Source organism: Lepidochelys kempii, chromosome 1 (genome assembly GCF_965140285.1).
Source record: "Lepidochelys kempii isolate rLepKem1 chromosome 1, rLepKem1.hap1, whole genome shotgun sequence".
Taxonomy (NCBI): Eukaryota; Metazoa; Chordata; order Testudines; family Cheloniidae; genus Lepidochelys; species Lepidochelys kempii.
The window spans coordinates 8,446,041-8,461,115 of NC_136380.1; the positions used below are offsets into that span (position 1 = coordinate 8,446,041).

General features: G+C 40.0%; 1 protein-coding gene across 4 annotated transcripts in view; it reads left to right on the top strand.

Annotated features, from left to right (window-relative positions):
* NUP98 (nucleoporin 98 and 96 precursor) overlaps window positions 1-15,075 on the top strand; it is a 59,283-nt gene that overhangs the window by 19,212 nt on the left and 24,996 nt on the right. For 3 of the 4 annotated variants that reach the window (XM_078851879.1, XM_073333197.2, XM_073333228.2), the window contains 11 exons: window positions 1,336-1,471; window positions 3,917-4,009; window positions 4,682-4,822; window positions 5,973-6,106; window positions 7,455-7,642; window positions 8,858-8,974; window positions 10,367-10,671; window positions 11,160-11,273; window positions 12,346-12,484; window positions 12,819-12,996; window positions 13,531-13,695. In XM_078851879.1, coding sequence (XP_078708005.1) covers window positions 1,336-1,471; window positions 3,917-4,009; window positions 4,682-4,822; window positions 5,973-6,106; window positions 7,455-7,642; window positions 8,858-8,974; window positions 10,367-10,671; window positions 11,160-11,273; window positions 12,346-12,484; window positions 12,819-12,996; window positions 13,531-13,695 — 1,710 coding nt within the window. The remainder of the gene's footprint in view (window positions 1-1,335; window positions 1,472-3,916; window positions 4,010-4,681; window positions 4,823-5,972; window positions 6,107-7,454; window positions 7,643-8,857; window positions 8,975-10,366; window positions 10,672-11,159; window positions 11,274-12,345; window positions 12,485-12,818; window positions 12,997-13,530; window positions 13,696-15,075) is intronic. The other variant, XM_073333213.2, reaches the window with a different exon arrangement.

Genomic DNA, 15,075 nt, shown 5'->3' on the forward strand with positions numbered 1-15,075 from the left:
AGGTTTCTGTGCATTAATGTCCCCCTGCAAAGTAGTGTGTTCTGAACCTTCAGGGTATTTCTAGTGACTTCATAAAATCACATTGCTTTTATAATTTCACTGTAATCCCAGGGAACTAGAGCCTTAACTGTTATACTAAGGGTACAATATAAAATATATAGAATGAACACAAGTCCCATGGAGGTGCTGAGCATCTGTTATAGGAACTGACTGGGAAATGGCTGGTACTGTCTAGACACGCTCAAGATGCTGGAGTATGGTGTCCAAAAGCACAAATGACAAAGGTGCCTGAGTAATTGACCTATAAAATTGGTATTGAGTGTACACTTAGGGCTTGTCTTCACTACTGGGGAGATCAGCGCTACTGTAATCGATACAGCGGGTGTTGATTTAGTAGGTCTTCACTAGACCCACTAAATCGGTGGCAGAGCACTCTGCAGTACTCCAGTCCCCGAGTACTCTAACTCTGATACTCCGGCTCCCCGAGAAGAGTAAGGTAAGTCGACTGGAGAGAATCTCCCGTTGACGCAGTGCAGTGAAGACACCAGGGTAAGTCAACCTAAGCTTCGTCAACTCCAGCCACGTTATTCACGTAGCTGGAGTAGTGTAACTTAGGTCGATTTACCCTGGTAGTGAAGACAAGCCCTTACACAAGACTAAAGTTGTTAGCAGAACCAAACCACTTTGTGTCTGGGTATCTTTGTACTACATATGACACAAGGAATAAAAATCCTATACATGTGCAGAAAAACTACTCTTATAAAATATCCTAAACGTCTGATATCACTAGTTCACATATGAATTTAATTTTACACACTTTAATATATTGGTAATGAACTTTGCTCTAACATTTACCTCCTAACACTTGACTTCAGGCCCTTGGGTTGCTAAATGAACCAAACTGTAGCAGGAGTAATACAGAATCTTGAGTGCCTTAGTGCTACGCTTCTTCAGAGCATTTGTAGGTGCTCGTAGTACTGTGGTGGGCACATTATTTAAAATAGAAATGAATTCAGCAGAATTTGGCTTTCTGTTGGTGGGTTGGATATTGAACACATTGATGCTGACTTTTTTTGTTATAGACTTGTTCAATTAATTCAGCAATGGAATGGACTTTTAATTCCATCTCACTGTAGCTGTTTCAGTGTTTTCCTGACAGCCTGCCAAACCAATGCCCAAGTTTTATACACAATAGATAATGGGCCACTTCTAATTTTGGATCAGGAGATTGTTTCCCTGGCAGCCTTAAATCTACCTTGTACATAGGTAGATTACAACAGCATTTCATAGTAACATGGATGTCAGAGTTTTAAAAGCATGTTGCTCTCTTTTCAGACGCTGTTTGGTAAGCCTGCTGGATTCGGAACCACCACGACCAGTGCTCCTTCGTTTGGTACAACTTCTGGCAGCGGGCTCTTTGGTAACAAACCAACCCTGACTTTAGGAACCAATACAAACACTTCCAATTTTGGTACATATAAGAAAGTGGGATTCAGTCTCTTAAAGTTACACTGAATATACCACACACCAGGCTACTGAATCTTATACTAAATGATTGTGAATCTTAAAATTCTCAGGTAAGCTGTGCTTGATGCATATTGCTGAAGGGGAAAGCTTGAAGTCTTGGACATGGACTTGCTCCTCTTTTGTTTGTAAACTGATTTTGCATTCTATTTGTATGGGAGTTTCAGGTTCAGTATGCTTCTGTCTTCTTGCAGACTTTTTGTAGGCAGTACTCTTTGAATCAGTTGAGAGATTAAGTTTTAAAAAAATGCACCATTACTTAGTAGCAAATACCAGGTGGTGCGTAACAACATAAAACTTATAGGTATGAATGGTAATACAATATACAAATTCTCCAAGATGTTGTAAGGGTCCGGGTAAAACTTATTTTTTGTTGCAGTATCTAACTACTACATTTATAGCTGAATTAGTCACTTGTTAAATATTGGGCATTTCATTAACATTGGGTCCAAAAGTAGGTAAAGTTGAGTGAAAAGAGGGTTATTGTGTAAGATACCAAGTCAGTAGTGGTGGTCTCTTTTTTTTAAATAAGTCCCATGAAATCCGTTATCTTTTGGTTTTACAGAGTTGAGACCAAAGAAGCTGCATGCTAAAATTGAGAGAAATAGTGGCTTTAGAACTACTGAAATGTTGATTTATGTTGGCATAAAATCAAAGTGTGAAATGTAATCCTCTCCCAAAAGACAGATTCAGGCCACTGTCAAATGAGCTTTGGCTGTGCAGTCCAGCAGGCATGGGATGGATTTGTTCTGGTCAGGCTTAAAGGAGGGTTCTTTGCTTTGAGAAAAGGTCAATTTTAAGTCCTGTGTTCCAGCTTTTGTAGAAGAGTAATTGGCTATCATTCTGTTTCTGGGCTGCTAATAATCTTGGTGTTGAAGCACTTGTGTTCTCTGAAGTGTATGCTTTCAGTAGCAAACAATGTTGGCTGTAGCAAGCTTCATTTTTAACTAATCTGTGATACTTGCATGGATGCAACTTGTAAGAGGATGGTAGTTTGGGATTGTATTTCTGATGTTAGTGCTGTTACTCTGACTCTGTTGCCCTTGCATGGACTAACCACCACCTTTTTAATTGGATGGCTTCACAATCTTCAATTAACCACTAATCTGCCTATTGTTAGATTTGGATTGCATTTGACTTAAATTAAAGAAATGTCATTGAACTGTGCACTCCTATGTACTTGAGTTGTGAACTGCTTTCTCAGTAAGAATCAGAGGGGTGTGTGTGTGTGGTATAAACAGTGTAAAATGGGACTTGTTTTGTCCAGTGGGGTTGAAGAAACTTTAAAACATATTGTTCTGCTGCCACATCTAGATCTTTTTCTGGTTTTCAGTAAAATCTGAAATCTCTATCTGTAATTGAAACATACCTTGGAAGGCAATACTGTTCTGTAATAGTGTTGTGCTTGAGTGGTGAACATCTATCATATTACTGTTAAAATCCTTTGTCATTGCTATCCTCTTTTGAGAAAATTTGAAGTGGCAAATGTCACACCTGCTCACTCTAAATTTATTTTCTGAAACAAGACAAAAATAGATTTCACAGGCCTTCCTTTAAGTTTTTTCTCATGTATTCATTTGTGTTCAATATTAAATATATAGAGAACAGGTTTCAGAGTAGCAGCCGTGTTGGTCTGTATTCGCAAAAAGAACAGGAGTACTTGTGGCACCTTAGAGACTAACCAATTTATTTGAGCATAAGCTTTCGTGAGCTGCAGCTCACTTCATCGGATGCATAAAGTGGAAAATACAGTGAGGAGATTTATATACACACAGACCATGAAAAAAAATGGATGTTTATCATACACATTGTAAGGAGAGTGATCACTTAAGATGAGCTATTACCAGCAGGAGAGTGGGGTGGGGGGAGCAGAAAAGTCATCTTGTTGTGGAGCTCTTCCAGAGTACCCATTAGCTTTTGGCTATTTGTCCCTATTTACTTTTCAGTAAGAACTCAATTTTTTTTAATGGCTGCTTGAAGGTATCTAATTGTGAAGACGTGTTCTCACTTGGGAGCACACTTGTCTTCCTACTGTGGCCTAGTTTGATTCTTTGCTCATTGAGGTCTGTCTTGCTGATGTGCTGTCAAGGCTGCTTTTTCATTGGTGGTCTGTAATGATAATCCGACCACTCTTCTCTCAGACCAAACTTAGACCCTATCTAGATGTCACAGAGATGCTTTTAAAAACTCTAATGTGGCTTAAAAACAGCTCATCACCATCCGAAGGCCTTAAATTCTCTTTGAGCTCTAGAAACAGCATGTGAAGTTTATTGGGTATACTAATGATGGCAAAGTTGTCCTTAGCCAGGTGATGCTTGTTCACTTACAATCCTTTACGGAGGAAGTTAAATGTTACCTTAAAAGTAGCGCACTAATTCTTTTGTACTCCTAGGTTTTGGTGCGAGCACTGCTGGGAATAGTATCTTCGGAAATAAGCCTGCAGCTGGAACTCTGGGCGCCGGACTTGGAACAGGATTTGGAACAGGTTTAAAAAAAAAAGCCTCCAGGGGATGGCATCCATAATTGGGATTTGTTTCTAACTGTAGTAACAGCTCAGGATCTGTAGTGGCAGGTATTGGGGAAATCCAGAGACTGGACTGTCTCAGAGCAGAATGAAATTGAGTCTGCCCTTTTTGAAACATCTTTAGCACTCCGTGAAACATCCCCTCCCCTCCCCAATTCATACAAGACCTTGTACAATAGAAGGTATTGAGGTTTCACACAGGAATGTTATGCCCTCTAGTCAGCTACAAGTTTAAGAAATTTATAATACCTTGTGGTACCTAGTCCTGTAACAACTTTCAACTCTCTGGTTAGTGAGCATTTATTTATTCTGCTTAAACCCAATCTGTATTGGAATCAAGTCTTCCTAATGTAAAATGTTTGAATGGTAGGAGCCCACCAAGGGTTAATAGTTAACTCTGTGGTTCAGAGAATGTATAGGATTAGATTAATAATTTACTCTAATGTGATCAGAACAGGAATGTATTCTTTTAATTTGTAAGAATCCACAGATAACTTACAATGAGTGCGGTAAAACTTCTTTTTGCAGTTCAACAAATGATAGTTGAGGGAATTCTTAAATGTGTGGATAAACTTAATTTGTCTGCAAGCACGTGATGGAACCTTCTGTAAACTGCTGCTGTCCTCTGTGTAGCTCTTAGTGCAGGGCAGACTTCACTATTCGGAAACACCCAGCCTAAATTAGGTGGAACACTGGGAACAGGAGCGTTTGGAGCACCTGGATTCAATACATCAACAGCCACCCTGGGCTTTGGAGCTCCCCAGCCTGCTGTGGGTAAGAGTGCAATTTACCAAGTTCAGTTACTTGAATCCAAGGTAGTGAAACAGTATCTGTTGCAGATCCTGGGCAAGAGAATGGAGTGGCTGATACAGGACTCTGTTTAGTAAAGAATTCCAAGAGAGTAATATAATTAATGCCAATCAACATGGGTTTAGGGAAGATAGATCCTGTCAAATTAACTTTTTTTTAATGAGATGACAAGTTTGGTTGATAAAAGTAATAGTGTTTGGTGGAATATACTTACCCTACAAAAGTCTCTTTGATTTCGTATTGCATGACATTTAAAAAAACAAAACCAAACCCTAGAACAAAAGGAAATTAACATGGCAGACATAAGTGGATTAAAAACTGGCCACCTGATAAGTCTCAAAATGTAATTGTAAATGGGGAATCACTGATTGGGTGTATTTTTAGTGGAGTCCTGCAGTGATTGGTCCTTGGCCCTATGCTGTTTAACTTTTTAAATATCAATGGCCTGGAAGATCACTGATAAAGTTTGCAGATGGCCTAAATTGGGGAAGTGGTAAATAATGAAGACGTCACATACAGAGCAATCTGGATTGCTTGGTAAGCTAGGAACAAGCAAACTGTGTGTTTATAATGTGGGTAAATGTATACATCTAGGAACAAATAATATAGGTCATACTTAGGGTGACTCTATCCACCATGACCCCTAAATTTTTCAGAGTCCCTGCTTCCTGGGATAATCAACTGAACAAGTGAATTTCAAGGTAGTTGAACCTTCAGAGAAGGGTCTTGCACTAACATTAATCAGACTTTGAAGGGACACTGCACACTGGTGTTGAAACTAACAAGTGGAGATAACCATTAAAAGGTTCTGCCAGGCCAAATTCGGCTCCTGGCTAATCTGCACAGCTCCCTTCATTTTAGCTTTGCACAGGTGAAATGGATTTGAACTTGGTAAATAATTCCGATATACAAGAAGGAATAGAATTCAGCTGGCTTTACAGGGCTGACAGTGGTAAAAAGTCTGGTCACTGAAGTCAGCAGATACAACTGTGAATTCCCACAGGGAAAAGATCTGATAAAGAAGGGGCCACTTCTAAATGCCCTAAATGTCCTGAGATGAGTCTGAGTGCTAAATACATGATTAGAAAAGATTAACCTCTCCAACTTTATCCAGCATTGACGGACCCAAATGTTTCAGCTGCCCAACAAGCAGCCCTCCAGCAGCACTTCAACAGCTTGACCTACTCGCCCTTTGGAGATTCTCCTCTTTTCAGAAACCCTATGTCAGACCCAAAGAAGAAAGAAGAGGTGAGGACTCAAATACTTCAGAACACATTTTTATGGATAAGATTGTGTTTATTGTAACTTCTCTATCTTCTCTATATGGATTAGTTTTAAAAAATGAAGATCTGAACATTTAGGGGCCCATTTTCCTAATATCATAGTCTTTAGCCTGGGGTGTTGAGAAACTAAACGGTATATAACTAAGGCTCCATGTTTGTCACAGATTCCATGACTTTCCATGACCACAATGACTTTGGCAGCTCCTGGGCCAGCTGCAGGAGTAGCTCGGGTAGTCCCTGGGTCAGTTGCACTGACTGCTGCTGGGACAGTCTCAGGGCCCCCAACCAGAGCAGCAGGAGTTTGGGTGTAGGGGGGCTTGGGGCCACTGTTTACCTGCAGGGGGCTCAGCTCCACATGCCGCCTCTGCCAGCAGCCAGGCAGTGCCCCCGCAGCTCCCATTGGCCACAGTTCCCAGCTAATGGGAGCTGTAGAACTGGGGCTTGGGGCGGAGCAGAGGCAGCATGTGGGGCTCTCGGGAGCTGGGTAAGGAGCCTGCCCCAGCACCCATGCCCCCTCTTCTCAGCACCTGCGGTGCTCTCTTGTCTCTGTCTCTTCTCCCCCCCACCCCGTTTTAGTCAGGGGTATTTTTAGTAAAAGTCACGAACAGGTCACGGGCCTGTGAATTTTTGTTTACTGCCTGTGACCTGTTCATGACTTTTTAATAAAAATACCCATGACTAAAACGTAGCCTTATATATAAAATAGTGAGAATGTATTTGTTATCTGCATCAGACAGCCACTTGGGATACCTAACTGCATATACTGTGGTCATATATTAGACTTCTGTCTTCAGAGATGCCAAGCATTTGGCATTCCCAGTGACCTCTGTGGTAGTAGATGCTAAGAAGCTCTCAAAATCAGGCACTTAGACAATTCACAGTGATAGATTATAAATCCATGTGTGTGATCTCATTGCAGTTTTTTCCCCAAACAAACGTTATGTAAGATTCTGACACTTTCTTTACTAGTGTGGGGAAAACTCACTCTAAAGACACTGCAGTATTGCTGATATATCTTACTAAGTAGGTTTGATTTTTTCTTAAACAAATGGTAATAGTTTAAGCAATTCACCCACCAAAAGCACTAATCAGACCTCAAACTGAGCTAGCACTGTTGCTGCCAAATCAGTAGCCGAACAGAGAATAAAGGGTGAATGTCTATAGTTAACTTGTTTACTCAGGGCATAGGTTTTTTGTCCTGACAACAATACTGGTCTAACTTCTGTGAAAATAAACAAGAAAACATTAATCCTGTTTAGACTTAAGTAGTTTGAAAATCTGTTTTTTCGGTTACATGAATGTTTCTTTCTCAGAGACTGAAACCAACTAATCCAGCAGCCCAGAAGGCTTTGACTACGCCAACCCATTATAAACTGACCCCGCGACCAGCGACCAGAGTGCGACCAAAAGCTTTGCAGACAGCAGGATCTTCCAAATCTCACCTCTTTGATGGGCTGGATGATGATGAGCCATCTTTATCTAACGGTGCATTCATGCCCAAGTTAGTTTTCTTTTCTCCTTTGGAGATCAGTATTATTCAGAAAAATGTTTGTTTAATCTTCCACCTCTTTTCCTGTGGCTCAAGCACTCATAAATCAAATATGTGAGTGCACTTGCTCTCCTAGCAGTTGTATGCGTCTTCTGGCTTTTAATGAAGAAAGGTTACTACTTTGGTACAGATAATGCTTCCTATTTCATGTGTAGATGCTTGCCAACATATCTAATGTAGCACCCAAACTCTCTACTTAGGTCAGTAAATTATCCTTTGTGTAGTGCCTTCATATTTGGTAACCATGCAGGCTCTGTAGCTTTGTTGACATGGATAGCAAAGATCAAAGACTTGCATATAAGTCTGGCAGAAAATATACTTACTGTACTGAAGATAAAAGTGGTCTAACTTAAGTAATTGTCAAGTACTTTTAGAGTAGTTTGTCAAACAAAATGATCCTGTGACTTAATTGTTACTGTATGGGCAAGTAGATTCTAATCTGTTCCTTGTGACTATAAAAGTGTTGCTTGCTTCAGTTAATTTACAATATGCAACGCCTCATCTCTGACCAAAACATAAGTTTTGTCTTGCAAATCTATTCTCTTTTACAAGCAATTGCCCTTAGATTCCTACGGGTATCTTCCCAGCCTATTGCATGTATTTAAAAACTGTCATGTAGAATCGTTGTCAGATAAACTTCTTATCTCAGTCAGCCCTAGACTGTGCTCTTCTGGGGTTGTAGTAGAAAATTGCAGTTTCCTGAGTCCTCCAGTTTACCTTCAACTTGAGTGGCATAACAGGGGGAAAGAGTTTGGTTAAAGGTATTGAAGGACTTTAGAAATGGCCTGTATTCAGTAATAAAACACAGGCTTTAGAAAGCTTCCTATTGTATGAGGTTGGCCTTTCTATTTAATATTAGCCCTGGCAGTCACTTCATCTCTCCTCTGAAGTGCTGTGGTGGTGAGGCCCACTCAGTGTTCTTAAAAAACATTCCCCCAACTGCCCCTGTCAATTGGAATAACAAACTGATACCTCTTACCCCTCTTGCTACCATCTGCTGGGAAAGACTAACTGGACTTGGCAGTAGTTATAGCATTGTCATGACAGAATGCGAGCTAATGTGGTTTAAAGTTGGCTTAAATATTCTCCCATCCCTGGAACTCTTGGGTCAAACGTGTGGCGCTCGTGCTGCAGATCACTGAGAACTGCTGCTTTGGTATATTTTAGGAAGAGCATCAAGAAGCTGGTTTTGAAAAACCTCAACAGCAGCAACTTGTTTTCTCCTGTCAGTCGTGAAGCTGAAGATCTGGAACCTCCATCAGAGTATCCAGAGAATGGAGAGCGGTATGTTTCTACATGACACAGCTGATTATGCCTCTAGAAACGGATTTAGTTAATACTTTCTCATAAACAAATCTCTGAAAAAAGCTCTCTAGAATCTAAATCTATACAGTACATAACCCTCTTGCGTAGAAATAAGCTCATAACTTATTGGCTCACACAAATAGCTTTCAGTAGCTTACATTACTATGAGAACTATTGATAGACATCTTTGCAATGCTGATGTCATGGCAGTAGGTATGTTTTAAATATCCAAATAAGAATATGGACTGATAACACACAGATTTTTGTATGACTGATTGATTTTTCCGTCTAGTTGAGACTAAAATTCTTAATTGTAAAACAAGATGTGTTTATAGAGGGACTTCAGTTTCTAGGAGGTTAACAAAGATGTTTAAGCAACAAAGATCATCAAGTTTGTGGAACAGCGTCTGTACTAGAGAGGTCTATATTCACATTTTCCACAGCATTCATGATTTTAAAGTGTTGTTTACTCTTTGCCTCAATACAAAAACCACGGGTTGCCCATTGAAATTAATAGGCAGCATGTTTAATACAGGAAATACTTTTTCACACACCCTGCAGTTGTCCTGTGGAGTATATTGCCACAGGATGATGTGATGGCCAAAAGTGTAACTGAATTAAAAAAAACTAGATAAGATCATGGAGAATAGGTCTATCAGTGGCTATTAGCCAAGATTCTCTCGATGGACCACTCGTCTGACTCAGTATGGCCTTTCTTATGAACAGTACAGGCTTCCTCATCAGTGCATCAATTAGAGATGGGCAAGAAACTGTTGTTTCCCATCCCTGGAAAACTTCCAAGCTTTTGGGGGGAAAAAAATTTCCATCCAAACTTGCAAACAGACAATCAAAAGTTTTTGGTTCAGGTCAGGTCTAAATATCCCATTTCAACAATTTCAAAATGCTTTTTTCCAAACCTTTTGAAACAAACTTGTCAAAACTGACTCATTTCCACAATTAGTTTCAGGTTCAACAATTATTCATTAGAAAATGCCAAACATCTTGTTAAATCAGCTCTAGTCTCAGTTCTGACCTGGAGTCACCACCTAGTAAGGAATAGGGAAATACATTAGCCATGTGCCCACTCGATCTGTATTGCTGAGGCTGCCAGTTGTGAACTAGGCATCTCCACCCTAAGGTTAGCTTGGTCCTTTGGGCAGCAAGACATAATCAGCTGTAAACCCCTTTTCCCAAAACAATGTAATATATGTTCCAGGCACTAATGTCTAGTGTTACATGTGGTAATGTACCTCCACACAACAGGAAGAATCTGGTGTGCCATGTTATGAGATGAGAAACAAATGTTTTGTAACACTGACACAAGATTTCTTTAGAAATGAATGTGTTTGAATGGCTTCATTCTTTCTTTAGGTTCAACTTTCTATCCAGATCTGTTGATGAGAATCACAGACAGGAGGGTGAGCAAGAGGAAGAAGACGATCACCATGAAGTGACTAGATTTTACACTAACCCCATTGCCAAACCCATCCCACAGACCCCGGAGAATGCAGTGCACAAACAGAATAATGTGGATGATACCATTATGGCTCTGAATATGCGGGTTGCCTTGCGGAATGGCCTGGAAGGCAGCAGTGAAGATGCTTCATTTCATGATGAGTCACTGCAGGATGACCGTGAAGAGGAGAATGAGAATGTATATAGTCTGCACCCAGCAGGTCAGATTCGCGCTGCTGTGTGGTGCTGCTCTATCTTTAGTCTTACTCCTTCCTGATCCTCCTCTTCCTAGTCATTTTACCCCATCCTTTGCTTTATTTTTAATGTATACTGCCTTTTACCTTTAAGTAGTTTCCAGCTTTCTCTCCACCAAATGCCATTCCTCAGAAAAAAATAAATAAAAATCTTCCTATCTTCTCCTCTTTCTCTTACCCAAGATGTTTTATGTTTTCATCTTACCTTAGATAAAATACTCAGTGCATGGAATTTCTCACTGTAAAGTAATATAAACTTGACACTCTTAATAAGATGTCTGGATAGTCTCATCTGTACTCTGGCTTCTGTTACTTTATTGTTCGCTTACATTGTACTGATTCTCAACTTCTTTTTAGGGCCCCTCAGCTGTCCTTCAGTTTTCTTGGCAAAGATTAAGAAAATTTCTGGAGTTAGTCTTGTCCTCATCTATGTGCTCAATTATTTTCTACTGTAGGAATTGTTCTAACAAAAGCTGGCTACTATACCATCCCGTCTATGGAGGATCTAGCTAAACTTACCACTGACAGAGGAGAATGTATTGTGACTGATTTCACTATAGGTCGTAAAGGTGAGTATAGAATCACTTTGGATATGTGTTCTCCTGCCACCAACTCTTTTTAGAGCTTTTAAAGCCTGGGCTTTGTATTTCTTCAGCATGAATGTAAAATAGTTACCTTGCTTGAGATATTTATCAGCCCTAGGTGACAAAAGCTTTAAATACTCTTCACATTGGCTGCACACTCAAGCTCTGTGAATTAGGCCACCCAGTGAAACTAAAATCATAGCTTGTAAAATTCCAACACCTCCTGTATGAAAAGAACAACATTTTCAGTAGTTCTCCAGATAATTGAGGGTAGCTTAGGTCCAAAACTTGGACTCAAAATTTACATAAAACTGTCTAGCTCAGCTTTACTGGCCAAGCTGAGTGCTGTTCATTACTAATTCACTTCTTGAGCTTCAAACTGGATTTTTACAAATCCAATTATTATACCATGATGATTGGAAAATGGAAACATTTGAATACTTAGTCTGACACTGTCCCTTTCAAGCAGTTTAGTGCTTGAATTCTGGATGAAATCATAACTTTTTAATTCTCAATGAGTGGGAAAAGATAGGAACTGATCACAGATGCTGTGTGAGCTGCCAGGTTAGTACTACTATCAAAAACCTTATGACTACATAAAGGAATTGAATGTAAAATTAGTTTGGTTATACAGCTACTTGGGGTCAGTCTTGCTGTTGTATATGCATGCAGGATATTGTGTGCAGTTCTAGTACTTTGAATTCAACAAGGAGACAAATAATTAAAAATAGAGGATAGGACCACCCAGGAGGAGCGACCAACTTAAGTTGTCTAGAAAAGATACTTAAGGGCTCAAATTTATTACTGAGAGGGAGCAATTGCCAACAGACTGAAACTATCACCTTTTAGAATGGAAAAAGATAATCATAAAACTGCTCAGTTACTTGTCACTTGAATAGAATAACAGGAGTTTGAATGGCAATTTAAGGATAGTTCAGGTAAGATGAACAAAATGTGAATACTTACGTTGGAGAGTTTGCCAATGCACTTCTCTGGGGTGGTATTACAGCATTTGCTATGGGAGCAGAAGTACAAGTTGGGTTTGTTTACATTCCAGGTTACGGATCAATTTACTTTGAAGGAGAGGTGAATCTAACTAACTTAAATCTGGATGAGATTGTGCACGTCCGCAGGAAAGAAGTTATTGTCTATCCTGACGATGATCAGAAGCCACCTATTGGTGAAGGTTTAAATAGGTAATTTAAACTTTTCATGTGTTCTTTTTAGGAGTGGGTGGGGGTAGCCTGGTAAATGGATTTTGGTAAAGCTATTACCCTTCTTGTCATCCATAAGGGCCTCTTTCTATTTTAGCTATCCCAGCAGCCCGCAAATCTAACTCCTTTTTTCAGGCATACATTCAGGTTATTAATCTTGGACAAAATCTACTGGTCAGTGACAGTTGTGTTTCTGAACCAAAGCGTGTTTGAGCCAATGCTTGTGGTTTGTTCCAAACTTGATGTAAACTTTTTTTGAATGCCTCGTTTCAAAGCTCAGTGATCTCATGCCCTTCCATTGTCTGCATTTTAACAGACGAGCTGAAGTTACATTGGATGGAGTTTGGCCAACGGATAAAACATCTCGCTGCTTGATAAAGAGCCCAGAACGACTAGCAGATATCAATTATGAAGGCAGACTGGAGGCTGTATCTCGGAAGCAGGGAGCCCAGTTCAAAGAGTACCGTCCAGAGACCGGTTCTTGGGTGTTCAAGGTAGTAATCACGGTTGCTCATCGCTGACTGCTCATAAACTGTGTATTACAAAAAGATCTGGGTGGAACAGAAGTCAGAATTTCCCTGATAAACCAGTAGCTGTCAATGCTGTAATTCCAGTGCCTTTAATCAACTGGTTTTATACTTGTTTAAGGTTTTAAAGTGCTCTTCGTGATCCATTTAACTCATGAATTGTAGTACTAAAGTTTTTCAAGTAATATACAGATCATTCTGATTGTAATAGTCAAAGTGCAAACTGTCCAAAATAACTCCCAGGTGATTTGTTAAGAACTGATCCCGCATATATGCGGTGTCTTATACAAAGATTGAACTCCCTCAGAGTTCATGTATGCTTCAGTATGCAGTTACTCATTAGAATATTTAAGGGGAGACTTTCAGACCCAAGGGGCAGCTAAACACCCAGCTCTGTGTGAAGTCAGTGGTGGTTGTGCACCAATTCCCATCTGTGCTTTTGAAAATCTTCCCCATGTCTGTATCCCTATTACCAACACTTTGGCTTTTATCATTGTACAGGTGGCTCACTTCTCTAAATACGGCTTGCAAGATTCTGATGAGGAAGAGGAGGAGCATCCTTCAAAAGTGGACGCAAAGAAGTTAAAAACTGCCCAAGTGCCATCCCAGGGGCAGCTGGTGCCCCAACAAATGGCTCTAAATGGCAAGCCAACACCTCCAGCTCAGGTAGAAAAAAAACAGTGACATGAAGTTATCCATAAAATGAAGTTTGAGGAATAGCCATTTGCCCTAAGACAGAGCCGTTACTATTGCAAATGCCTTGGAGACAGAAGAACGCAAAGCATTTTTAGAACCGAACTTACTCAAACTGGGGTGGTACTTCTGGTCTCTTACAGGATAGTTGCAAGATCTTTGTATACTTCACATGTTCTTCCCGTCCTTGCATCCTTTGTTTGGAATTAGCGTTTTTGTTGGTTGAATCTTGGGAGTTTTTTTTTTTTGGTGACCTGATCCCTTCTTGTTTAGATCCCAGGGTTGTAGGATATGGCATACTTGCACTAACTGGAAGAAAACATGGCTTTGTTAATATTCTCAAATATGTGCAATATTACCCTTGCCAGTCATGCCGCCTCCAGCACCTGAAAACAAATTGCTTTGTGCATTAGGTTTTTAGATTGTACCTCAAAATTAGGTTTTTAGATTGTATCGTCAAACCTCATTCTGCATGCAAACTTGTATTCTGGTATTTTAAGAATGTACTCGACTTTATTAAAATAAGATCTAAAGTTTTTACAAGTTTGGCTATACAACTAATTTCTTAAAAGGTATTGGATCATGGGTGGGGTGTGGTGCGGTGCAGTTGTTGCATTCTGAAGTTTTTTGTCCCAATTCATTATTCAGTATATGTATACACTTGCCTTATAGGAAGGTGGCGTTTTATCCAATCCCTGGCATCAACCTATGTAGCAATATCCTAAATGCTGAATGGTTACAAACAATTGTCAGATTTAAATGAAAATGGAATACTTTTCTTATCTAACATTGGAAAAAACACTGCTGACAGTAAACTAAACTAGGTCTTGGTGTTAATGCAGTAAAAAAGCATTTTATAATGGAGGTGTTCCTGGTAATTATGCAGCAAAGCACTTATGTCAAATGATGATCACCTGTGTCCCAGGAAGTAAATTTGTCAGTACAAAGTAGAGCTTAAGTTGAATGCAGAATGTAAAGGACTTGGGTGTGATGCTTCTTGGTGTCCAAACCTGCAGTCCAGTCCTTGGTGTCCAACCCCGTTGCTATTTGTGGGTGTTGTGTGCAGGAGAGCAGAATAAAAGGGTGCCAGTCCCTAGCAGCTGAACTGCATTTTTAAGGGAAAGGCTTTTGTTTCCTGTCATAAGCAATTACAATATTCTGCTCATTAGTAAAGGCAGATCTCCAGGCTTGCAGTTCATTCAGGCATGAACAGTGAGCTTCTGCTTGGCATGAAGCCAGTATGCATGGTATGCTTTTCTGTAGGAAATGGAGGAATTGTTAGCTTTGGCCAGTGGTCATAGAATATCAGGGTTGGAAGGGACCTCAGGAGGTCATCTCATCCAACCCCCTGCT